The sequence below is a fragment of the Pectinophora gossypiella genome, chromosome 24, assembly GCF_024362695.1.
Source record: "Pectinophora gossypiella chromosome 24, ilPecGoss1.1, whole genome shotgun sequence".
NCBI classification, from domain to species: Eukaryota; Metazoa; Arthropoda; class Insecta; order Lepidoptera; family Gelechiidae; genus Pectinophora; species Pectinophora gossypiella.
The window spans coordinates 10,118,161-10,143,941 of NC_065427.1; the positions used below are offsets into that span (position 1 = coordinate 10,118,161).

The window sequence follows — 25,781 nt, forward strand, 5'->3', positions numbered from 1 at the left end:
AGAGCCCACTAACATAGCCCGCATTCCATATATGATCGTAGATATGTTCATAGATATCTATGAGCATATGTTCGACTCCAGTGAGCCGCATACCAGATATATGATCGTGGATATGCTCATAGATATGCTCGACTCCAGTGAGCCAGTGAGTAAAGTCTTCAAGAAGACGACCTAAAAGTCAACTTATAATACGAAAATGCTCAGCTGAGGAGGAGTCGAGTGGAGGAAGACTCGCGTGGCCATCTTAGAAAACAGGTGTAAACCACAGACTCATTGATATTTTATAAACTGACTTTGAATCAATGTTTGTACCATAGATATTTTTTTTTGTTTTGGTTTTCCCCGAAGGGTAAGGCAAAGGGAACTATGCCCATACAGCCATGTCTGACGTATTTTTTTTCTTGATGATTAATGAAATGATGAAAGGTGATGATGATGAAACCTAAGCCCCCCACCCTCGGAGTAGACTCCTACTCCGAACCCCAAACGAATTAACTCAAAAGTCCGCATAAACTTTTGAGTTATGAAGCGGCTTCCCGGCACGAAGCGAAAATAGGCAGATACACTTTGTTTATTGAATACTCCAATATAATAACACTCGCGAATGTCTTCCGACTAACTTAATGCGATCATTAACCACAAAACACCACTTCGCATTAATTATTTAGATTACTCAATGAAGAAAGCAACTGTCCCGTTCCCGGTTCCCGCCGAAAAGCCTTGTACCATAGATAATACCTCTAGATATCACGTGGTTTCCAAGATTTGTGCCCGGTTAATGGCAATAGGCCATTAACAACCCTCCCGTCCGGTTAACAGCCTCCGTGGTCTAGTTGTTAGAGCGTTAGGCTCACGATCTGGAGGTCCGGGTTCGATTCCCGATGGGGACATTGTCGAAATCACTTTGTGAGACTGTCCTTTGTTTGGTAAGGACTTTTCAGGCTTGAATCACCTGATTGTCCGAAAAAGTAAGATGATTCCGTGTTTCGGAGGGCACGTTAAGCCGTTGGTCCCGGCTATTAGCCGTAAAAAATACCTCCACCAACCCGCAGTGGAGCAGCGTGGTGGAGTATGCTCCATACCCCCTCCGGTTGATTGAGGGGAGGCCTGTGCCCAGCAGTGGGACGTATATAGGCAGTTTATGAATGGCAATAAGACATTGTCGAAATCACTTTTTGAGACTGTCCTTTGTTTGGTAAGGACTTTTAAGGCTTGAGTCAAAAAAGTAAGATGATACCGTGCTTCGGAGGGCTATTAAGCCGGCTATTAAGCTGTTTACGTAATAATAAAAAAAAATAAAAAAAATCTTTATTTTTTTGTAATAGCAATAGGCTCGCCCCGTATAACATAACACTTGAACATTTGTATACTATACACCTCAGCCTTCCCCTTTAGGAATACAGGCGTGATGCTGTTATGTTATTGGTACAAAACTACATTCCGATGCTAAGAGGTATTACAGACGCACTGCATTTGAACTGCAAAGTTTACAACTAAGACATACTTTTATACGGTTTTGACTCGAATGACAATAAGAAAATCGATGGAGAGTGATTTTTTTTGACGTGACTTATTGTAGATTGTCATTGTAGCCGCAATTGGCATTAACTACTTGGCCGGACAAATAGGGAGCGCTGACGGCTCTCACTGGGCGTCGGTTACGAGAGAGGGGATGTGATGCTCGCTCCGGGGCCTACCTGATGCAAAGGCTGTTCATCGCCATTCAACGTGGCAACGCGGTGAGTGTTATGGGGACCTTTGCGCCGGGTGAGGCGAGGGGGGGGCCTGTTTGACTAAGCAGGGATCCCTGCTACAATGTTTAGTTAAGGTATTTTCTGTTTTTTTTTTGTTTTCTTTTTTTTTCTTTGTTTTTTCATCGCCAAATTTGTTAATTATAAATCTCCCCAGTATGTTATTTTAATTATTACGAGATTTACGTTTTATAATAAAAAAAACATGTCTATAAAGATGATGTTTTCAAGATACTTACACAGTACAAACAGACATGAACGCGTCGACAGCCTTCAAGTACGACACTGGCGGCAGCTGCGCCTGCGACTTGGCGTGCTGGGTAGATAGAGTCAGCAGTGACGTCACGCCGAGGGTGACCCGCGCAGGCGCCGCGTCCGGCTTGATCCAGAATGAGACCCACTGAAAAAAAAAAGAGGTTTTATAATGTATTCACTGTTCTCTTAACATGCTGATCACCTGATTGTCCAAAAGTAAGATGATCCGTGCTTCGGAAGGCACGGTAACTACTTACTGATCTAAGTATGTAGTCGTTACATGAGTCACATCAAGGGCCTTTGGCGGTTCAATAATAACCTTGACACCAGGGTTGTTGAGGCTGGTAATCCACCTCACAACCCACACGATAAGAAGAAGACTTAAGACATTAAGGGCTAGCAATGGCGGCTTGTAATGTAACTGGATTTAAAAAAAAAGAAAAGAAAGGAAAACATGAAACAGTAGGACTAGGGCCCTGTGCTGGGAGGTTTTCTGGCCACGTCTTTCCCTCAGCGTTACAGATTGCGATGTGGTAGTAGTATTACAGCTAGTTACATAATATGTAATTCATTCATTCATCGCGTCCAAGCCGTGTCCGGCGACGGCGACTCCTAAATGTCTTATTGAGCATACCTGGTCTTCTTATACCATGGGTAAGCGGAATCCGTAAATAATACAATAACGCTAGGGAGATGATGATGATTCTAAGTATATCATTAACGTCCCCACTGCTGGGGCACGGGCCTTCCCTATGGATGGATACGGAGATCGGGCCTTAAACCATCACGCGGGCCCAGTGCGTATTGATGGTTATTAACGACTGCTAATGCAGCCAGGACCAACGGCTTAACGTGCCTTCCGAAGCACGGAGGAGCTCGAGATGAAAACTTTTTTTTTGTGGTCACCCATCCTATGACCGGCCTCTGCGAAAGTTGCTTTACTTCAACAATCGCAGACCGAGCGCGTTAACCGCTGCGCCACCGAGCTCCTCAAGGGTAAGTATATATTTGTTCCGTTTTATACAAATGAGGTCTGTACATCCGAGTTCTATTAATAAAGAGGACACTACCATAAATAAAGCAATATTGACCTCAAGTGAGGCCTGCACAATGTCTGGCCTTATTTGTTTATATAGACGATTTGACAAATCACAGCGATTATAATATTGCTATATATAGGACTAGCTTTTGCCCGCGACTTCGTCCGCGTGGCGTGTTATAAAAGAGAGATCTTTGTGTGTGTGGGAGTGCATATCAAATTTCAAGCATCTAATTTATGCAGTTTAGATTTTTTTGATACAACATTTCTTCCCGCTAATTCCCATTTTTTAAAATACAGGCCATAACTAAACTTTATATTTAAGTACTAAGGTGTGCATGCATGCTAGATTGACAACATCTACTCGTATCTTACGCGGTTAAGATTTTTTCATACAAATATTTTTTCCCGCTAACTCCCGTTCCCGTGGGCATTTTGCAATATCCTGTTGCAACTAAGCTTTAAGTTAACTAAGGTACCTGCATGTCTAACTTAAGTGGTTTAGATTTTTCATACAAAAAGATTTTCCCGCTAATTCCCGTTCCCGTGGAAACGGGAATTCCTTTCTTAGTGCACCTCTACGGTACCTAAGCTACGTCCCTTCCAAATTTCAAGTGCCTACGTTTAGCCGCTTAGGCTGTGCGTTAATATGTCAGTCAGTTTCTCCTTTTATATATTTAAAACTTGGTTAGTGCTTTCTTTTTTATACGTAGTATTCTTGAGGAACTACGACTTCAGGTAGTTTTGGAAATTATACTCGCTCCTTGTTCGAGAGGTTTTTAACAGTGTAGTCTACGTCTTATGCTCCAGCATCGTCACAATTTTCAAAGCTCATATCCAAAGCTAAAAAAAAAGTTAGTTTCCCGCTTCCTGAACGCAGCTGTCAACTAATGTCATTACGGTTTTTGTACACCGGCGCGTCACTTCGCCTCCGTAAATAAACTAATTGAAAACTAATATTTAATACAAAAACATGATTGATATAGTGCGAAAAATCTGTTACTTAAATAATCAAGTGCTTTTTTCTCTAAAAAAACTAGAAACAGTACCAAAGAAAAAATGTGGATGACGACGAGCGTAAGTTCTTTTTGATAAAACAAAATGTGGATTAAACTGGTAAGTCTTAACATTATCCATCTACTAAAACAAGAGAAGATATAATTATGATCAATTCAATTTAATTCCTTTTATTGTCGAAAACAAATTACTTTTTTTGAGGTTATAATTTTATAATCCTAACATTCGAAGAAGTAACTTAAGTTGGTACTTATTACTAATAAAAGTAACTAGTTTTATTAACAGAAATAATAATAATATTAAAATTGTATCGTGTTCGTGTTATAACATGATTTAAAAGTTATACTTTTTTTTTGTTTTTGTTTTCCCCGAAGGGTAAGGCAAAGGGAACTATGCCCATACAGCCATGTCTGACGTATTTTTTTTCTTGATGATTAATGAAATGATGAAAGGCGATGATGATGAAACCTAAGCCCCCACCCTCGGAGTAGACTCCTACTCCGAACCCCAAACGAATTAACTCAAAAGTCCGCATAAACTTTTGATTTATGAAGCGGCTTCCTGACACGAAGCGAAAATAGGCAGATACACTTTGTTTATTGAATACTCCAATATAATAACACTCGCGATTGTCTTCCGACTAACTTAATGCGATCATTAACCACAAAACACCACTTCGTATTAATTATTTAGATTATTCAATGAAGAAAGCAACTGTCCCGTTCCCGTTTCCCGCCAAAAAGCCTTAAAAGTTATACTTTATTCCGATGTTGATGTTGTTTAAATTCGCCTTATATAAGGCAGGCAAAGATCTGAGGACTATACAGTCTTGACTTTAGTAATTTAATATTCGAAAATCACGATCAAAATAGGCCTAAGCCTTGTCTTTAGTCCCTGATTGCCGCGTTTTTATTTTCATCTGTCAAAAAAAAAAAATTTTTTGTTTCTTTTTGTAATTCGTGTTATTGGCTTATGTTGCGGTTGATAACTTACTATCAGCGAATGAAATGAGCAGTTTTATTATAAAACAAAGAGAACCAGTGAAATATAACCGCAGAATGGCATAGAAAAGTAAATAATTAACTCGGAAATAATTTGACAAGTTCAGATAATTAGATGACAGAAGCACTTCATGTTTACCCTGTTCATCAAGAAGTACCTATGACACAGTAGTTCTCGATATCACAGAGGTCATCTACACCATTGGTAGACAAGATACATAACTTATTCAAGATAACACTTAAAACATTTAGAGGATTATAATTGGTTTACTACAAGATAACCATACTTAAAAATGATATTATATATATTATAACAGTACATAATCCCTTCTCACAGTCTCTGTTAAGTGGTGTTAATAATGTTATCTTCTCCGAATGATACTTACAATATAAGATGATGATAATATACCCTAACAATAAAAACAGAAAGAGTGTTAAGAGAGTACAGGCAAAAGATAGCCTTATTATAGTAAGCAATTTCTTCCAAATTACTCTAATCTTATTATAATTCAAGCTTCCAACGTATGGGTGATGATTATTGGTACCAACCTAACCAACAAGAGAACACCACTTGGAGAGTCACCTAGTTAAGTACTAGTAGTGAACTGTCTGACTAGAGAATAGACAGACTATTTGTTTCCCTTTAGAGCTATCACAATAGAGGATAGACAATGGACTTGATGTATCAACCCTATTAACATAAAAATCAACCACTAAGACTGTTGCAAAGCGCAAATATACCTATGCCTTATTTTAATACCTAGAGCTATCATTTAGCGGATGGACAGTGGACTTGATGGTACCAACTTAATGTACATAAAAGCTATCACTAGGAAGTTTGCCATTGCTAAGCGCTAATATACCTATTTTACATTTCCATACCTAGAGCTATCACAATAGAGGATAGACAATGGACTTGATGTATCAACCCTATTAACATAAAAATCAACCACTAAGACTGTTGCAAAGCGCAAATATACCTATGCCTTATTTTAATACCTAGAGCTATCATTTAGCGGATGGACAGTGGACTTGATGGTACCAACTTAATGTATATAAAAGCTATCACTAGGAAGTTTGCCATTGCTAAGCGCTAATATACCTATTTTACATTTCCATACCTAGAGCTATCACTTAGAGGATAGACAATGGACTTAAAGGCACAATGCACATAAGAGCTACCATTAGGAAGGTCGCCATTGATAAGCGATAATATACCTATTTGTCATTTCCATACCTAGAGCTATCACTTAGAGGATAGACAATACACTTGAAGGTATCAATGCAATGAACATAAGAGCTACCACTAGGAAGGTCGCCACTGACAAGCGCTAACATACCTATTTCTCATTTCCATACTTAGAGCTATCACTTAGAGGATAGACAATGGACTTGATGGTATCAACCTAATTAACAAAAGATCTACCACCAGGAAGGTCGCCATTGCCAAGCGCTAATATACCTTTATCATTTCCATGCCTAGAGCTATCACTTAGAGCATAGACAATGGACTCGAAGGTATCAACACAATGAATGTAAGAGCTACCACTAAGAAAGTCGCCATTGACAAGTGCTAACATACCTATTTCTCATTTCCATACTTAGAGCTATCACTTAGAGGATAGACAATGGACTTGATGGTATGAACCATATTAACATAAGAGCTATCACGATTATGGTCGGCATTGGCAAGCGCTATATACCTATTTCTCATTTCCATACTTAGAGCTATCACGTAGAGGATAGACAATGGACTTTATGGTATGAACCCTATTAATATAAGAGCTACCACGATTATGGTCGGCATTGGCAAGCGCTATATACCTATTTCTCATTTCCATACCTAGAGCTATCACTTAGAGGATAGACAATGGACTTGATGGTATCAACTCAAATAACATAAAGCTACCACTACAAGTATCGCCTTTTGCTAAACGCTAGTAGATAGCTAGAACATAGACCAACTATTTTTTATACTTTTATTTCCATGTTTGGTTTGTCACTTGAGGAATCGGAGATAAACCATTGAATTGTAGGGGCTTACCTACCCATGTTGAAACTCAAGATTAGACTAATGCTGAGAAACAATAGACTATTATGTCAAATTGATTATTATAAAATAATGAGAGTACAAATTCTGAAGAAATAACCGACAATTCAAAACCTAAAAGCCTCTGTTCTATTAATCAACCTCAACTGTGCTAGAAATCAAAGTATTAATAGTATGTAATGTCAGAGATTACTTTCAAAAGAGATAACTGTACACAAGACATGGTTAGAGAATACTGCTATTAAATTCTTTCAACCAACATCATAAAATTCAAATAGCACATAAATAATAATGAATAACATTGCCCGAAGAGTGAGTAAACGAGATAGCAACAGGATTTGTGGAACAAAGACAACAGTATCAGCAGGCAGCCCCACAGCCAACAGCATGAACAGAAAGCCCACAAGGAACAGAATCAGCAGGCCGCCCCACAGCCAGCAATAAAAGCAGTGATGCAACCAGTCATGATCAGCAGTGCCATAACCAGCAGTACCAGCAGCCCTACAGCCAGCAGTAGTAGCAGAGCTACAACCAGATGTATTAGCAGTCTCACAGCCATTATTATCAACAGTGGCCCAGGCAGCAAGGCCGTTTAAGAATAGTACCTCATGAGGAGGAAGAATTCCCTATAAAGTTATAATGGGAAAATTTGCACAAGCAAATATATTTTTCAAAATTCTGGTAAAATTAATTCCGAATGTCTATCACTAAAAGTTTTAGCATTATCATTAAGACATGGGATTCAAATCCTGTCTTTGTTAATCAGGAATAACAATACTAATCTCAGTATAAATTGAGGTACCTACCTGATAATATTATAACTTCAATGAAAATTTCCTTCAAGTATTACATTCGAAATTGTAAAATATTGATACCTAGTTCGGTTAGATAGAATAGTTGCCCTTTTTCGGTTAGTGTTGTAACGTAAATCAGGCAGGTCCCTTCACTAAATAACCTGACATATTAAATCTTCAGGATGGGTACGAGAAGTGAATCCCTGTGCAAACAACAGGATCATGTTAAGTTAGATTAAAGGAAAGGATGATTTTTACGAACGATGATAATATACCTACACGACCGATAATTAATAAATTAATGTTATCCTTATCTCTCTCTCTTGGTCGGTCCCTCATATCTGAGGATCGTGGTCAGCATCAGGGTTGCACCTGGAGCGTATGATCTGCCTCCACCGGTTCCTGTCCAGCGCTTCCCTTACTATTGTGTAGAACTTGGATGACGACGCGTCTTTCACTTGGTCAGTCCATCTAGTCGGTGAACGACCACGCGATCTTTTGCCTTCAGTGTTCCCAACCACAATCAGCTTCTCCAAACTGTCATCACCTCTGCGCATCGTGTGGCCGAAATAAGAAAGGATGCGTTGTTGGCATATAGTGGATAGACGAGTTTTTATTTGGAGCTGGGTCATGATCGATGCATTAGTGCGCTTCGCAGTCCAAGGTATTCTTAGCATTCGCCTCCAACACCACATCTCCAGTGCATCAATCCTTTGTCTTTCTCGGGCCAGGATTGTCCACGTTTCTACTCCGTACAGGAAGATAGGGAATACCAGGGCTCGTATCAATCTCATCTTGGTTTTGATACCGATTCCTCGTTTCTTCCATACGTTGTTTAAACGGGTCATAGCATCCTTTGCCATCCCAATGCGCCTTTTTATCTCCGGGACACAGCTGCCATCATTGCAAATTTGGGAGCCCAGGTAAACGTAGCGGTCGACGATGCTAATACCAGGAATGTTGCAGGTGATATTTGTTAGCTTACCGGCTCGATCCACTATCATCACCTTTGTTTTTCTTCTGTTCACCTCGAGACCAATGTTGCCACTCTCCAGCTCGAGTCTTTGAAATAGCTCACTCATCTCTTCAATGGACGTTGCCAAGAGAACGGTGTCGTCGGCATACCGGAGATTCGATAGTCTCTTCCCCCCTATGGGGAAACCCTTTTCCCAGTTTTCTATAGTTTTCCGAATAATGTATTCTCCATATATGTTAAAAAGTGCAGGAGACAAAATGCAGCCTTGTCTCACTCCTTTCTTCGTCTGGAACATATTAGAGCATTCGGTGCCTATTCTTATGAAAGAACGGTTCCCCGTGTACAGACTCTGTATTAAGGCAACGAGGTGTTCGAGGTTATCCTTATATGTAACTGCATACCTAAGGGTAAAATATGTTTTATTCATTTATTTATTTTTTCCAGTAAATAATAGGACGTTACTATTACTGTCCTAAAAACAAATTCAATAATTATTACACTAAAGAGATAGCTGCGTAAACAATGTTACGTGTGTTAATGTGTTGTGTGTACGTTGTTCTATCATCTGATTGGTGGGTGAAAGGTTGCATAGTGGAATAGGAAAAAATTCCACAACAAGTTATATTTATTATTACCACATAAAAAAATATACTAAATATTATTACCAAGCCCGTATGGTCGATATTAGGTAATACACAATAACTTGGGCTCAGGTAATCTATTTTAATAAAAACAAAATCTTAATTATTACGAAGATAATTATCACACAAGTACATAATGTAAATGCACTTCCCCTCTTTATACTTTCAGCCTCATTTAACAATATCTTATAATAAAGAGGAAAGTTTAGTTCAGTGGTTCTGAATATTTTAATGAAAAAGGTCATTTGAATAAATGTATCGAAATTCTTACTTGCACTTATATTTGTATTTTCTCCAATCAATTTGACATGTTGTCTTAGGATTCATTTAACTACTCAATGTCGACAACAATTGCCAACTTAGCACAAGATGTTACAATCAATCTTGTGTCTGGGTGCCCTCGTCATTACCCGTTCTTCTTTATGTATTTCTTCTTCTTTTATGTATGTAAACAAATAATGTGTAACTTTGATAATTATTGTAGCCCTTGGTGTGCCAATGAAAAATGAGTGTTATACTATATGATGAAGTCTCACAGTCCTTTCGACTATAACTATCGTTGTTGTTCAAGAGCTTCCGAAATGTGCTCTATGGTGAGGTCCCTGTGAGGCTCTTATAGCCAAATCTTGATGTTGAGCTTATTCAGAAATTTGTTCTTGTGTAGTTCTTTTGTTGTGAAATTGATAGTAATGTGAAATAGGTATTTAATGTACTTGCTCAACTTCAACTTTATTATTTAGAACTATGTATCTATTCTAGTACAGTATAGTATAACCATATATAACATACATAATATCGATTCCATTCTTGAGAACTGGTGAAACTTGTTTAGCGAACAGTTATTATTCTTATTGTTTTTTACATGATAATATCAAAACTTTTGGTGGAACGCCGCGCTGAGTTTATCAGGCGACGGCTGTGCCTCTGACTGCCTTTATTGGGATTAAAGTCATGGGCAGCTTAATTAGCTTTCGTGATAACAATGTACTTTATTCATTAATGAATAATCATATTATTGGTACTCGTTTCAATTTAAATGTTTCATTCCCAACTAAACTTTGAACATCTACACTGTTAAAAACCTCTCGAACAAGGAGCGAGTATAATTATGAGATTAAACGAACTTACCTGTAAGTGAAGTTCTATCTCAATTATACGAAGCTCCTTGTTCGAGAGGACTCCCTCCCTTCAATTTTAATATCCCGCCCTAAAGCTTCCACAGGTGATGGAGTTGTCCATGAAACATGCTTTAAACATAATGACATTAGTTGACAGCTGCGTTCAGGAAGCGGGAAACTAACTTTTTTTTTAGCTTTGGATATGAGCTTTGAAAATTGTGACGATGCTGGAGCATAAGACGTAGACTACACTGTTAAAAACCTCTCGAACAAGGAGCTTCGTATAATTGAGATAGAACTTCACTTACAGGTAAGTTCGTTTAATCTCATAATAAAATGTAGAATCGGAGTTGAAAATCAAAAAAATAAATCAACAACAATGACCATAAAAATGTCTGGTATTGAATGTGTTCCTCTAGTTATTAAATAACTTGTAATGTATACCCTCATTGATTTAAGGGATGTGTTGCTGTTGCAGTTTCTTGTCATTTCTTCTCCTCTGCCATAACACCTTGCGAAATGTCGTAAATTCAAAAGTGTTACATTGACCTTCGACAGGTTTATCCATGATAATTACGTTGAATAAATGATTCTGATTTCTGAACGTCTATTTCAGTGAGATGTTAAAGTAAGTACAAGTAAAAGGGATTGCGGGGGAAGAAACAATGGTGCTAATTCCTGTAAAAACCATCTAATTTTATTTTAAGTTATATCTGTCATTTTCTTATCCGCCGAAAAGGAAAGGGACGGGTAATCGACAAGCATAAAATTTATGGAACACACGTCAATTTTAAGCACAAATCTAAACCAACCGTCTAAAAATTTTACATCCGTCAATAACCCGACACAGTTAAGTAGACAGCACGTCAAACGGATTGCATACCAGCGACGTACCATTTGATTCGCCCGGGTTGTTCATTCGTTTACTCATTCTTCCTAAAATTAAGAGCTGTGAATCATCCGTCCCTTTCCTTTTCGACGGATATGAAAATGACGGATATAACTTAAAATAAAATTAGGCGGTGTCTGCAGGAATCGGGGCCTATGTCAACTTAGCGCCTACTAAATAAAAATAGCATTCCATCTTCATCCTGTCGGGATTAATAAAAATGAAAAGGCGTCGATCCCCAACACGTCGCCTGTTTCAGATTTGCCGCAATGGTGTTTACTACTTGGCCGGAGAAATGGGGAGCGCTGAGGGCTCTTATCTGGTACAAAATTATAAAAAAAAATAGGACAACAATCTTGACTATCACATCGACATTTCCGTCAAATTTCAAATACATACATACTATAGCGAGTAAAATAAACGCGCCACCTATTGGTGTTAATCGCGCGCCAAATAAGCGCACTGTCCGCCCGCACTATTTTACAGTATTCTTTATTTTTTATAGTTTAACTTCTTGAGTAAATAACTAAACAGTGCAAAGTGTTTTTATTTGAAGGACGGCTATAATACAGTCATGAGCAATATAATGTACCCACTTTAGGACTCTGTCGCACTAACATATTTGACATTTAATGAGACTTACAGTTCAATTTGTCAAAAAAGTTAATGTGACATGGTACCAAAGTGTACACATATTAATGCTTTGACTAGGTACATCGCCAGCTGTTAGCTATTTATGTAACTTATTGTAAGTTATTGTATAAGTTATTTATGTAACTTATTGTATATGCCATTAAGTAATGAAAGCATTAATCGATCCTCGGGTTGATAGAGATAAGCGCTGAATGAGGGATTGCTATTACTTCACCCCTGACACTTACAATACAAAACACCTCGATTTACACAGACACTACACATTGACGTTATCGTACACGCGCATCTTTTTGTGTGACGTCTGACGCCTATACGATTGTAGTAAGACCGAGGGGGTGAGGTAAACCTAGCTCAGCCGCCGGTGGGGAGCGGAGTGTTGCCGTTCTATACGTAGTTTTATTCCTTATTTTCTAAGTCGCGATTGTCCACAGTCCAGGGTATTCTATAATACACTTGCAAGACATCACCGATTTAAATAAATTCAAAAGAAGTTTAAAACAGTAGGTACCTAATTGACAAAAGTTTTTATACTCTGCAGGAGTTTTTTAATGATTAGTACTTTTCTTTTATGTCTAAATTATGTATACTTTTTCTCAAAAAATATGCTGTAACTGAGGAGCTCGGTGGCGCAGCGGTTAACGCGCTGGGTCTGCGATTGTTGAAGTTAAGCAACTTTCGCAAAGGCCGGTCATAGGATGGGTGACCACAAAAAAGTTTTCATCTCGAGCTCCTCCGTGCTTCGGAAGGCACGTTAAGCCGTTGGTCTCGGCTGCATTAGCAGTCGTTAATAACCATCAATCCGCACTGGGCCCGCGTGATGGTTTAAGGCCCGATCTCCCCATCCATAGGGAAGGCCCGTGCCCCAGCAGTGGGGACGTTAATGGGCTGACGATGATGATGCTGTAACTCTCCTTTAAATTGCTGTGCCCAATCCGGGTCCATATGTGTTACTCACCTTATATTACCAACCTTCTACCATGTGGAACGCAATAAATAATAATGATTATGACTTAAATACAAGAGCAGAAGGTTGGACTTACAGACATAATGACGATCAGGCAAGTAGGTATATAAGTGTTGAACAAGTGGTACCCCAGTCGCCTCTTCAGCTTGAAGATCACTTCTAAGCAGGTGAAGTTACCTGAAATAGACATTCAACATCATTGATCACCAAGAAAGAGGGAATGAGAACCTTTCTAAACTACGACTTGGAAGTGGTTTTCTTATTCTCCTTATATGTATTATATTGTATAGGCTATTTGTATGTATGTTTATGTATGTGTGTATAATACTTATATATTATATATACATATATATTTTTTTATATTATTTCTTTAGATAAGTATATATTATTTATTATTCTTTTTTTTTGTTATGTTGGTATCATTATATGTTTATTGCACCAGCCCGTGCTCCAATGAATAATCTTCTTTCACCCTAAGGTTGCCTGGCAGAAATTGCTGTTTACCAATAAGGCCGCCTATTGTGCTTATGTTTTATTCGTATTTTTATGTCCTTTGTTTTGTTGTTGTGCAATAAAGTATTATTGATTGATTGATTCCCCTAGAATTATAGAAGCGACTGTCTGTCAAACCTTCTAACACGCGAAGGGAAAACCAGCCCTTTACCACCAACCACTTAAGTAAACATATTTACGTATTTCTTTTATTTTGTGCACAACAGCCTTCATGGTCCAGTGGTTAGAGCGTTAGGCTCACGATCTGGAGGTCCGGGTTCGATTCCCGATGGGGACATTGTCGAAATCACTTTGTGAGACTGTCCTTTGTTTGGTAAGGACTTTTCAGGCTTGAATCACCTGATTGTCCAAAAAAGTAAGATGATGTGACTTTCGCTGGTGAGCTCAGGATGGCGAGCGCGCGTAATATCAAGGTAAGGAGTATTGACTTCGGATCTATTTATTATGTGCACTTGCATTTCGCTATAGTGCAGCTATAGCGTGGCTAAGTATACGAGATGCGGCGAGGAAGTGGGTTTACTTATTGTACTGTTAATGACGGAGACAGTTTGCGGTGAAAAGGAATTTCCTATCCAGTATTTTTCCGGCTATTAGCCGTAAAAAAACGTCCACCAACCCGCATTGGAGCAGCGTGGTAGAGTATGCTCCATACCCCCTCCGGTTGATTGAGGGGAGGCCTGTGCCCAGCAGTGGGACGTATATAGGCTGTTTATGTATGTATATTATGTGTTTATTTATATTTATTTTTATTATTTGTACACACATACACGTTTCAGGACTCGCATTCAGCACCACATAAATCCTCTTGCGGCCCAGCTGACTAACAAGCAGACGACAAGGTCACGGCTTAAAAGACACCAGATCCTGCAATTGTGCAAAAGAGGTTTGGCTTCTTCTTCTTTGCGAGTCGATGGCGATCGATACAAAATTTTTGCTGACCAATAATTGGCCACGCTTACGGCATTGTCAGTGGCTTCGTGACGGTCTTTAATAGGGCAGGTGTTAGGGCACTTAGGACAGCACAATGTGAGCCATAGTTTGTGGTGATACTCCACACTCGCACTCATCGCAACCATCAACCAGGTATCTCCACCTGCAGAGATTATCCATATGCTCCTCACCCGACTGAAGAAATGAAGGAACAGACCTGCTTATGGTCTTCGGACCAATTGCAAGTGGTCACAAAATAAGAAAAAAAAATTGTACACAACAGAACACAGAAAGAAACATACAAAGAAAACAGACAGTACAGGTAAGCTTATCTCTAAGAAAGAGATTTCTTCCAGCTGACCTACGTGATAAGGAGACATGCAGTGTATAATACTACAGATAGACATACCTACGTACGCGTACAAATCTTATGAAATTACAAGAACAATTATACTTATTAATATAAAGACAAAAAATAATAATACAATAAAAATAGAAACAATAAATTTAAGTAGACTTACTTACATATAAATATACTAAATATATTATAGTCATTGCCATAAGTTGATAGATGTTATGTTAGACCTTTGTTTTATAAAATGTTTAATCGCATTTAATTCATTGTTTTAAGTTTACGCGGTTATTATCATAAATGATCATGGCACTTGCATCAGTGTCGAAATATCGGGAGTCTCATATCCCCATTTAAACGCGGTAAGAACCCGTTATTATGTGCTTTAATCGCATTTAATGTTAGAATGTCGCATTGGGTGTACATTTTTTTTTATTATGTTTTTGGCGTGACCTATTGTAGATTTGCCGCGGATGGCATTACTACTTGGCGGACAAAAATGTAGAGCGCCGAGGGCTCTCACCCGGTAAAAATTTAAGACAACAGGCCTGAGAGTGCCCAGTTGGGACAACAGGCCTGCACTTGGGAAAAAAAATAGCCCAAAGGTCGAATTTTATTTTCTAGTATTCTGATCCTCGGCCTAAAGGTCAGGTAATAAAGCAATGCGGTAAGGTTGGGTACGGTTAAGTCTTTTTACATAATTTTTGTGTCATCTTAGACGCGTCAAAGTCATCGCATTTTGCGGCATAATGCGGAGCGTGCAGCGCGGATAGGTGCGCGACGTTGCATACTATTTCATATACTTAACAAAGATTTACAAATGCTCCGGCGCGTCTTGCAGAGCTAACATGTGCATAACATTATCAATCGATGCACAATCTTTGCTTGGGATTTGAACGATGAGAAGGGGGCGGCAGAATAGCAGCGCTTGCTCCATTTTGTATGAAGCAGGCACATCGCTGAGTCGTACCCCTTTTTCATGACTGCACACAACTTTTGTATGTTTCTTTGTTTGTAATTTTTATTTTTATTGTTGTTTTTTTTCTTTCTTCTTTGTTTTTTGCTTGATTTTTGTGTGTGCAGTTTTGCGAAATAAACATTTCTCTCTCTCTCTCACGATTCAATACATTTTGTCGAAATCTATATGTATAAAATGTGTGTGTGTTTTTTTTTTGTAGTGTTTGTGTGTGTGTTGTGGACCGATCGTAGTGGAGATCCTTGGGGAGGCCTATGCCCAGCAGTGGGCGTCGTACGGCTGATGATGATAGTGTTTACATAAGTACATAAACACATCTTATTGTTATAAATACACGTAGGTCTAATTAAATATATAAATAAATATGTAATATAAAATACATGAATCGATATAAAGAGTCGATTCCAATTGTTCCGCATTTGCCTCGCCTAGTTTCGCCTCGATTGAAAATTCCGCTTATGCCCCACATTTTATTCCTCTTTCGCCTCGAAAGTCATTTTTGTAAGTAAATTATTATTTTTTTCCTGTTTTGCCTCATTTTATGTACCTGTTTCGTCTCGCTTTTTTGTTTAAGCATTTTACTTCGACATTAGTACAGACAACCAAAAAAAAATGTGTCACGAATATTTGAAAAAAAGAAACTTAGTATCTGTGATGTATGAAAAAATCCTAGATGCACATTTTCAAACAAAAGCAATACTTAAAAGTGTCTCCAACTTTAAATACTTCACGTATACATATTTTTTATTTGCAAAATCAACCTAAAGTAGTATTTATAAAGTATTGTATAAGCGCATAATGTCAAATTATGCATTATGTTTGAATTATATTAATGTACTTACGCCGGTTAAGAAGAGACAATAAATGTTTCTTTAACTCTTCTCTTTTATACTTGCTACATAAATTACATATTAAACTTATAAGTGAACTATATTATTAATTTCACTTACAAGTCAACAATTTTTAAATCAGTCAGACTTCAGGTAAAAGCAGGTAGTTGAAAGACAAAAGAATGGGGTCCGCTCGCTTGAACCCTTTTGTTTCAAGGCCAACCAATTTGAACCAGTCATAACACTACACGGCAGGGTAACTAGAAATTGTAAGATGTGTTGCTTATCTTATTGAACTATTAGTTTGTGTCATGACGTTATAAGTGCAAGGAATAGTTTGTGGTTAAAGAGGAAGGAAGGAGAAAGAGGAGGAAGGAAGATTGCCCACAAAAAGAAAACGTTGACAAGTTTAATGACTATTTTGTATCATCCTGGAAAATGGGATTTTTATGGAGATATTTACAGAACCAACAACCCAGCAGAAGGCTGTAATGCTAAGATAAACAGATGTATCACCGGAAAACTTAATATAATCAGTTTCTTAAGAATTATTAAAAAAGATGCTGATTTAAGTTTCTTACGATTAAAAAGCCAAGGGAATGCTCGTCGCCCTGATGATATCGATAGGGATAAAATTATAAATGATTCCATAAAATCTATGTTAAACGGCACAATTACTATTGGACATTGCTTAGAGAAAATATGTCCTTTTGTATTTTAATTGTACGTAAAATATGATTCAGGTTTTTAAATTTTTAAACTGATTTTTTTTACTTTGATGTTGATTTGTTACCTTATATTATATTTGATTTTGTTTTTCTAATTTTATAATAGTATATTTTTAGTTATGTGTACCTACCTACTATTGTAGTAATCGATCTGTGATTCTGATTGTTATTTAATAATAAACACTTTTCTAAATATTGAAATAGTTTTATTTGTCTATAATTATTAAAAATAATTTTCTCTAATTCAAGAAAACAATTGTATACTTGTAAATAATACTCAACGCAATACTTAAAAAGAATCACATCCAATTTAGTTTTGCTAACTGTACATTAAGTGATGTAGGAATGTGGGACGAAACAGGAAACAAATTTAAAAAGGGGCAAAAGTGGAAGTTTTTAGAATGTGGGTCGAAAAAGCGGGGCAAATGCGGAACGAGAGATCGATTCACATATATACTCTATCGTCTCGGGCAATTAACTACGCGGTGGCCACAATTAAAAAGTACAACTGTACGGGTATGTACGGTCACGAGCATTAATATGTATACACTTTGGTACTATGTCACATTAATGTTTTTGACAAATTGAACTGAAAGTCTCACTAAATGTCAAATATGTTAGTGCGACAGAGTCCTAAAGTGGGTAGATTATATTGCTCATGACTGTACGGGAGTGGATGAAAACATAGAGTGTGGCAACAAGCCGATATTTATTTATAAAACTATATTAAAGCGAATACACTACACTATAAATTTGACTTCTGTCAAAATAACGTGATATGACAACAACAAACACATGATAACTGACAATGTCTGTTCTCGACGTGACTTATTAATTTGGGTTCACATTTTGGCACCAATTGAAAAAATAACATAATTATATCGTGAATTGATAAATGACCGTGACAAAATTTTATCACTTGCGCATGATGGTTGAGCAAATTTACCTCACCTATAACCACCCAGCACCATCCTGAGTGTGTTCGCAGATAGGTGGGACTCTCCACTGCTGCGCAGGTGGATGAAGCTCCATACCGACTGACAGACTGACTGACAGGACTGATTTGTGCATTTTTTTTTAGTTACTAACATTAGAGAGTAAGAAAATTGTTACTAACAAACTTTGGACAAATGTCTGAAAATAAAATAAATAATAATAATAAAGGCGTCGGGATGTGACGACCCCATCGCCCCCTGGTGAATACATCAGCGAACCTGGTGAATTCAACAGTGCAGTCAGTCTCCGCAGGCCAGCTTGTGGCGAGGTGTTGGTGAGTGACGACACCACGGAGCTGAGATCCCCCGAGAGTCGGTCAGGCCCTCCGTCTCCAGCTTGCCTTCACTGGCCGGCCGGAGTGGACCCCAGCGGGGGCCGCGGGACTCTCACCTCTGGCTTGCCTTCATTGGCCGGCCAGAGTGGGGCGTTAGAGCTATACGCTATATACGCTATATAGGGTGGAAGTGAAAGATGCATAAGTCGCGAGTTGGTGAGGCGGGTAAACCGCCTCGCAGAAAGCGGTGTACACCTCTCGACACCCTGAGCTGCACACAACCATGTTGCTGCCTTGCCGTCCAGTCGCGTCGGCTAGATAGGTGGCCCATCCAGTAAGTGGCGAGTCACCGCCTGCTCATTTATCCATGTTTACCAACATTGGTCGAGCAGGCGCCATAGTCCCCCATAGCTCCAGTATCCCGGTCCACTAACCCCCAACCCAATAGCCCAGTTCCCTTTGTTCCCATAATCTGCAATAGTCCTACACGAACCGGGGATTGTCTTTGGGTGCACTCCCATAGTGCATACAGGGATAATCGCCGGTTGGTGTCACACCACATTTAGATTAAACTGTCTTAAGGGGCCTCTACGTGTTGGCTTCGGCCCCACGCACGCCTTCCAAAAGTCCGGGCCTCCATAGGCCCCAGATATGAAAAAGACATATAATAATAATAATAATAATAAGGCTACTAGATGAGGCACATTTTCTCAACCAAAAATATCACGAAGTTATTTGTAGACTTGATACTTCGGAGCGCATCCAACTTTTTGACTCCAAACGCGTTTGTTTCGGGTACAGTTCACTTTAAACTGGCTGTAACTTTTGATTGTCTACTTTTACAAATTATTGAAAGGATTTTACCAACGTTTGAGAAATTCATGTTCATAATTATACAGGATGTTATAATGATTTATTATTAATAAAGTAAGTAGGTGACGCTTGTAGGGTGTTGCAAAATTTGAGCGGACTGCGTGATGGTTAAAATAAATAAAAACATTAAATATAAGTAAATATCAATAAAAGTGGTATTGGAATTAGTGGTTTTGTGATTTTATTATAAGAATTATATTTGATCATGCGGTAATAAATATGTCATCTTATTAGTAGAATTACTTAAGTATATTTTATTTTTTGTATTTTATTTGTTATTGTCTCGTATTTTTTGTCATTTTATTCATAAAATTGTTATTTTTGTTATTTCATGGGTTCTTTTCATATTTCATGCATTTTATAATTTTTTATCATTTATAAATTATTATAAATTAAGTACTCTTTTAGGCACAAATAGGCTTTTAGGTTTTTGTTAAACCGTGTTTAAAGCTACTGATGCACTCATAACCTTAAAGTTTTGACGTGGTCCATCAATGGGCACGCACATACATCACTGTACGGTCACGAGCATTAATATGTATACACTTTGGTACCATGTCACATTAACTTTTTTGACAAATTGAATTGTAAGTCTCACTAAATGTCAAATATGTTAGTGCGACAGAGTCCTAAAGTGGGTACATTATATTGCTCATGACTGTACCAACCCGTACAAACCGTTACTGACAACGCAATTTTTGGCGAATCTGATTAACACATTTTGCTATTGTTAACAATATTATAAGCAAATTCAAATATTAAAACGGCCTCCGTGGTCCAGCGGTTTAGCGAAGGTCCCGGGTTCGAATCCCGGTGGAGACAAATCACAAAAATCACTTTGTGATCCTTAGTTTGGTTAGGACATAACAGGCTGATCACCTGATTGTACGAAAGTAAGATGATCCGTGTGTGTGTTGGTCCCGGTTATTACTTAATGATGTACGTAGTCGTTACATGAGTCATGTCAGGGGCCTATTGTGGCTCAGTAATAAACCTGACACCAGGGTTGATGGGGTTGGTAATCCACCTCACAATCCACACGATATAAGAAGCAAATGCAGATACGTCAAAGGCAGCCAAGAAATGACGTCACACCTACCAGTAGAATAGACCTGCGTACAATCAGCCGTCCTGTTCTGGACCAGCTCCAGTTGTGGCAGCTCGATGTTCTCATCCACCACCAGTGGCACATCCGGGTCCCATTGGAAGATCAGGTCGTCCGTCGTGTGAGACACTGAAAGCAGAGATACCCTAATATCATAAGCTCTACACATCAGGCACAATAATAATAATACACTCTCGACACCCTGAGCTGCTCACGACCATGTTGCTGCCTTGCCGTCAAGTCGCGTTGGCTAGATAGGTGGCCCATCCAGTGAGTGGCGAGTCACCGCCTGCTCATTTTATCCATGTTTACCAACATTGGTCGAACAGGCCCCTTAGTCCCCCATAGCCCCAGTATCCGGTCCACTAACCCCCAACCCAATAGCCCAGTTCCCTTTGTTCCCATAATCTGCAATAGTCCTACACGAACCGGGGATTGTCTTTGGGTGCACTCCCATAGTGCATACAGGGATAATCGCCGGTTGGTACACCACATTTAGATTAAACTGTCTTAAGGCCTCTACGTGTTGGCTTCGGCCCCACGCACGCCTTTCAAAAGTCCGGGACTCCGTAGTCGCGAGATATGGAAATGACAAACATACGTAATAATAATATTTTATTGACAAAAATATCGGTACATAGTTTTCTTCAAGTTAAGCATAGTTGACATGAATATAATTGAGTAGGTACCATAGCTGACTAAGTATTGAAATACTTGTAGTATTTCAGTTTATGATGCCTCTCTCCTGGAGAAAGACACGAAAATGTAACCAGCATTATTATACAATGGTGTTGATTCTTGTACACACCATCTAACTTTATTTCAAGTTATACCTGTCATTTTCTTATCCGCCGAAAAGGAAAGGGACGGGTTATCAACAGGCATAAAATTTATCGAACACACATCTATTTTAGGTAGAAATTAAAAAAAAATGCATATTGGCCAATAAGCCGACAAAATTAAGTTGACAGCACACGTCAAACGAATTGCATACGAGCGAGCCTATTTTATTCGCCCGGGTTAATTTTCAAATTTAATATTTTATGTTTTTTTGTTAAAAGATCGTTTAGGGCAGACCCTTTAGCTGCATCTTAGCTGCATCTGAATCGTTTAGCTGCAAGAAATACCTCGGCACAGATGCCGAGGTATTTCTTGCAGCTACTTTTCCCCGGCTATACAGGTTGTGAGAAGCTGCAGTAGTTTTAGGCGGATGAAACATTCGTTATGTAAAAATTGACGATTCAAAGTGTAAATTACCTAATGCATAAAGTGGAATTTCCTATCGGAAAATTCATTAACCTAATAGTGTCTTTTTTTTCAGTTCCATACTTTTGCGACGGAAATATCCACTTAATATCAACTCAGAATTATGGTCTGAATCATCCCTCAAAGTTTTCGTTACGATATCACTAAGACTTGAATTTAAACACAATAAGAACGGGTTCCCCTCCGGTTGATTGAGGGGAGGCCTGTGCCCAGCAGTGGGACGTATATAGGCTGTTTATGCTTATGTAATAACGAGTTCTTACCGCGTTTAAAGTAGGTATATGACATATATATGTCTACCTCCTTCACTCCAATCTGATCCAGACATCCCGTGATCATGGCACTTGCAACAGTGTCGAAATATCGGGAGTCTCATATCCCTACTTTAAACGCGGTAAGAACCCGTTATTATGTGTTTTAATTAAGTAAGTATGATAAATAACCGCGTAAACCTAAAACAATGTATAAGACTTGAATTTTTGAATTTGAATGAAAATACAACTCAAGTTGTTCATTGAAAGTCATCTAGCTCAAAGAATCTCCCAATCAAACAGCCAAGTACCGTTAACATTTGATAACCTATTTATATACTCGTTTCGACATGAAAGGCGGTTTGTGATAAAATCGCGCTGACTCCAGAGTCTGAAGGACCATCGCCCTACTTCTGAGGTGCACTCGACGCCACAATTTTAGTATCGACTGGTGACCAGGCCAAGTAGATATGGATCAATATTTCCTGATCAATATTGCGCGTATTATTAGACAGAATGACTCCCGCGCTCCAATGCATAAACTAGTTTCACCCTAAGGTTACCTGGTAGAAATTGCTGTTTAGAAATAAGGCAGCATATTGTGCTTTAACAGCCTCTGTGGTCTAGTGGTTAGAGCGTTAGGCTCACGATCTGCAGGTCCGGGTTCGATTCCCGATGGGGACATTGTCGAAATCACTTTGTGAGACTGTCCTTTGTTTGGTAAGGACTTTACAGGCTTGAATCATCTGATTGTCTGAAAAAATAGATTCCGTGCTTCGGCGGGCACGTTAAGCCGTTGGTCTCGGCTATTAGCCGTAAAAATACCTCCACCAACCCGCAGTCGAGCAGCGTGGTGGAGTATGCTCCATACCCCCTCTGGTGGAATGAGGGGAGGCCTGTGCCCAGCAGTGGGACGTATATAGGTTGTTTATGTGAGAATTTAGAATCCAATAATAGATAGTACTTAATGTATGGTACCAAGGACTGTAGTCCTGTGGTACACCGGCTTGCTTCTCAATCGGAGTGCGCCGGTTTGAACCCCAGTACCTTCGGAAGGCACGTTAAGCCGTTGGTCCCGGTTACTACTTACTGATGTAAGTACCGTTACACATGAGTCATGTCAGGGGCCTTTGGCGGCTCAATAGTAACCCTGACACCAGGGTTGATGAGGTTGGTAATTCACCTCACAACCCACATGATAGAAGAAGAATAAGTTTGCTCCACAGACTCCGTGGTCTAGTTAGACTGTCCGGCTCACGATCTGGAGGTCCGGGTTCGATTCCCGATAAGGTTATTGTCGAAATCACTTTGTGAGACTGTCCTTTTGTAAGGACATTGAATCACCTGATTGACCAAAAAGTAAGATGCTTTTTAAAAAAAAGCATTTTCATGGCTCGCGTTTGACCACAATCTCACCTGATGGTTAAGTGACGTGGTCTAGGGTGGATCACGCTTACCTAGCAAATGCCTATTCACTCTAGATTTGAAAACTCCCAGAATCTCGGAAGGGACCCAAAAACCACTAATCCGCAGTGGAGTAGCGTGGTGGAGTATGCTCTTCAGGATGCTCATTAGTACAGTATAATACAATTTAGTAATTTGGCTGATTATACAACAATTGAGGAGCTCGGTGGCGCAGTGGTAAACGCGCTCGGTCTGCGATTGTTGAAGTTAAGCAACTTTCGCAAAGGCCGTTTTCATCTCGAGCTCCTCCGTGCTTCGGAAGGCACGTTAAGCCGTTGGTCCTGGATGCCTTAGCAGTCGTTAATAACCATCAATCCGCACTGGGTTTCCCGCGTGATGGTTTAAGGCCCGATCTCCCTATCCATCCATAGGGAAGGCCCGTGCCCCAGCAGTGGGGACGTTAATGGGCTGATGATGATGAATTTGGCTGCCATTGTTCCCAGACAGTTAATCCCATGCATTCATATCTTTTAATTAATCACCTAACGTTGTTTTAAACCATAGAATAAGAAATAGTAAAAAGTGTGGTTTCTTAGTACTTAGTTTTGCAGGCCAGTATATATTTCAAGTATATTTTTAATTGCAATGGGCCCGCGTGATGGTTTAAGGCCCGATCTCCCTATCCATCCATAGGGAAGGCCCGTGCCCCAGCAGTGGGGACGTTAATAGGCTGATGATGATTAAAAACCTCAAAAATAACAGTATTTCTCCATTGTTTAATGGATGTTATTATACATATAAACCTTGCTCTTGAATCACTCTATTTATTTAAAAAAAAACCGCATCAAAATCCGTTGCGTAGTTTTAAAGATTTAAGCGTAAGTAATAGGGTTATAGGGATAGAAAATGCGACTTTGTTTTATACTATGTAGTGATGACGAAGGGTAATTGTCTGACGGTCTTTTATGATGATAATTTTTAATTAAACCCAGACAGCATAAGAAAATAACTATGTTCTTATGCTCAATAATCTCGCTAAAAGCACTGCCAAGCTTAGCTTTGCATGTCCCTTTGAATCTGCCTTCACTAATTAGAGACAGATGATTTTAAAAGCGCGCTGCGAATGCCGAATAGTCAAAACCCGAATAAGCATTTTGTTCCTCGGCCATACTGGAGTGTTGAACTCTCGAAGGCTGTGGCTGAGAGGAGACTGGCATTGTCACGGTTTAGGCGTAATCCCATCCAGCACAATGCTAATGTATTAACAGAAAAAAATAAGTTAGCCCAAAATCGAATTAGAAAAGCTAAGTACACAGATTACCAAAAATTTTGCTCTTCGTTAGATCAATCGGCTACTCCAGCAGATTTATGGCATAAGATGGGTTGGATAAAGGGTTACAGACAACCTAGAAAGCGTACTGATAAGGGGTTAGCTACTATGTTACTACATAATCTGACACCAGATTTTGCATCACCAAATACCCCGATTTTTACGTCCAATAATGAAACTTTAGAAAATCTTATTTTAGAGTATGAACTAATGCGGTCTATTCCAAAAAAAAATACGTCGCCGGGAAGTGACAATATAACCTACCTTATGATAAGGAAACTCCCTTTAAATGCCATTCGAGTTTTGACACAATTATATAATAGATTTTTAAATGATAGTTTTGTGCCTAAACAGTGGAGGGACATTATTATAGTGCCTATCCCTAAGCCAGGACGTGACCATTCAAATATCTCCTCACTCAGACCCATTTCCATGATGTCCTGTCTATGTAAAATCTTTCATAATATTTTGAATAAAAGGATTGAATGGTTTTGTGAGAAAAATAACTTATTTTCTATGAACATGACAGGATTCAGAAAGACATATTCTTGTTTAGACAATCTGAGTAAATTAGTTTGTAATATCTTAATAGGTTTTACTGATAAGAAACCGACGATTGCTTGTTTTATAGACATAGATAACGCGTATAATAATATAAATGTTTCTTGTTTACTCTCAATTTTGGATCACATTGGACTAGGACAAAAATTATGTTTATATATTTGGAACTTTTTGAAGGAAAGAAACCTTAAGATTAGACTGTTTGAGTTAGATATGGTGAGACGGACAAATTCCGGCCTAGCA

At 38.8% G+C, this 25,781-nt stretch overlaps 2 protein-coding genes across 2 annotated transcripts in view; both read right to left on the reverse strand.

Moving 5' to 3' along the window:
* Positions 1-25,781, reverse strand: part of LOC126377738 (facilitated trehalose transporter Tret1-like) — a 214,370-nt gene that overhangs the window by 73,495 nt on the left and 115,094 nt on the right. The window lies entirely within an intron of this gene.
* LOC126377752 (glycine receptor subunit alpha-2-like) overlaps positions 1-25,781 on the reverse strand; it is a 45,072-nt gene that overhangs the window by 2,614 nt on the left and 16,677 nt on the right. Inside the window, exons 5-7 of the mRNA XM_050025562.1 lie at positions 20,721-20,855; positions 13,226-13,326; positions 1,991-2,151 (exon numbers count right to left, since the gene is read on the reverse strand). Coding sequence (XP_049881519.1) covers positions 1,991-2,151; positions 13,226-13,326; positions 20,721-20,855 — 397 coding nt within the window. The remainder of the gene's footprint in view (positions 1-1,990; positions 2,152-13,225; positions 13,327-20,720; positions 20,856-25,781) is intronic.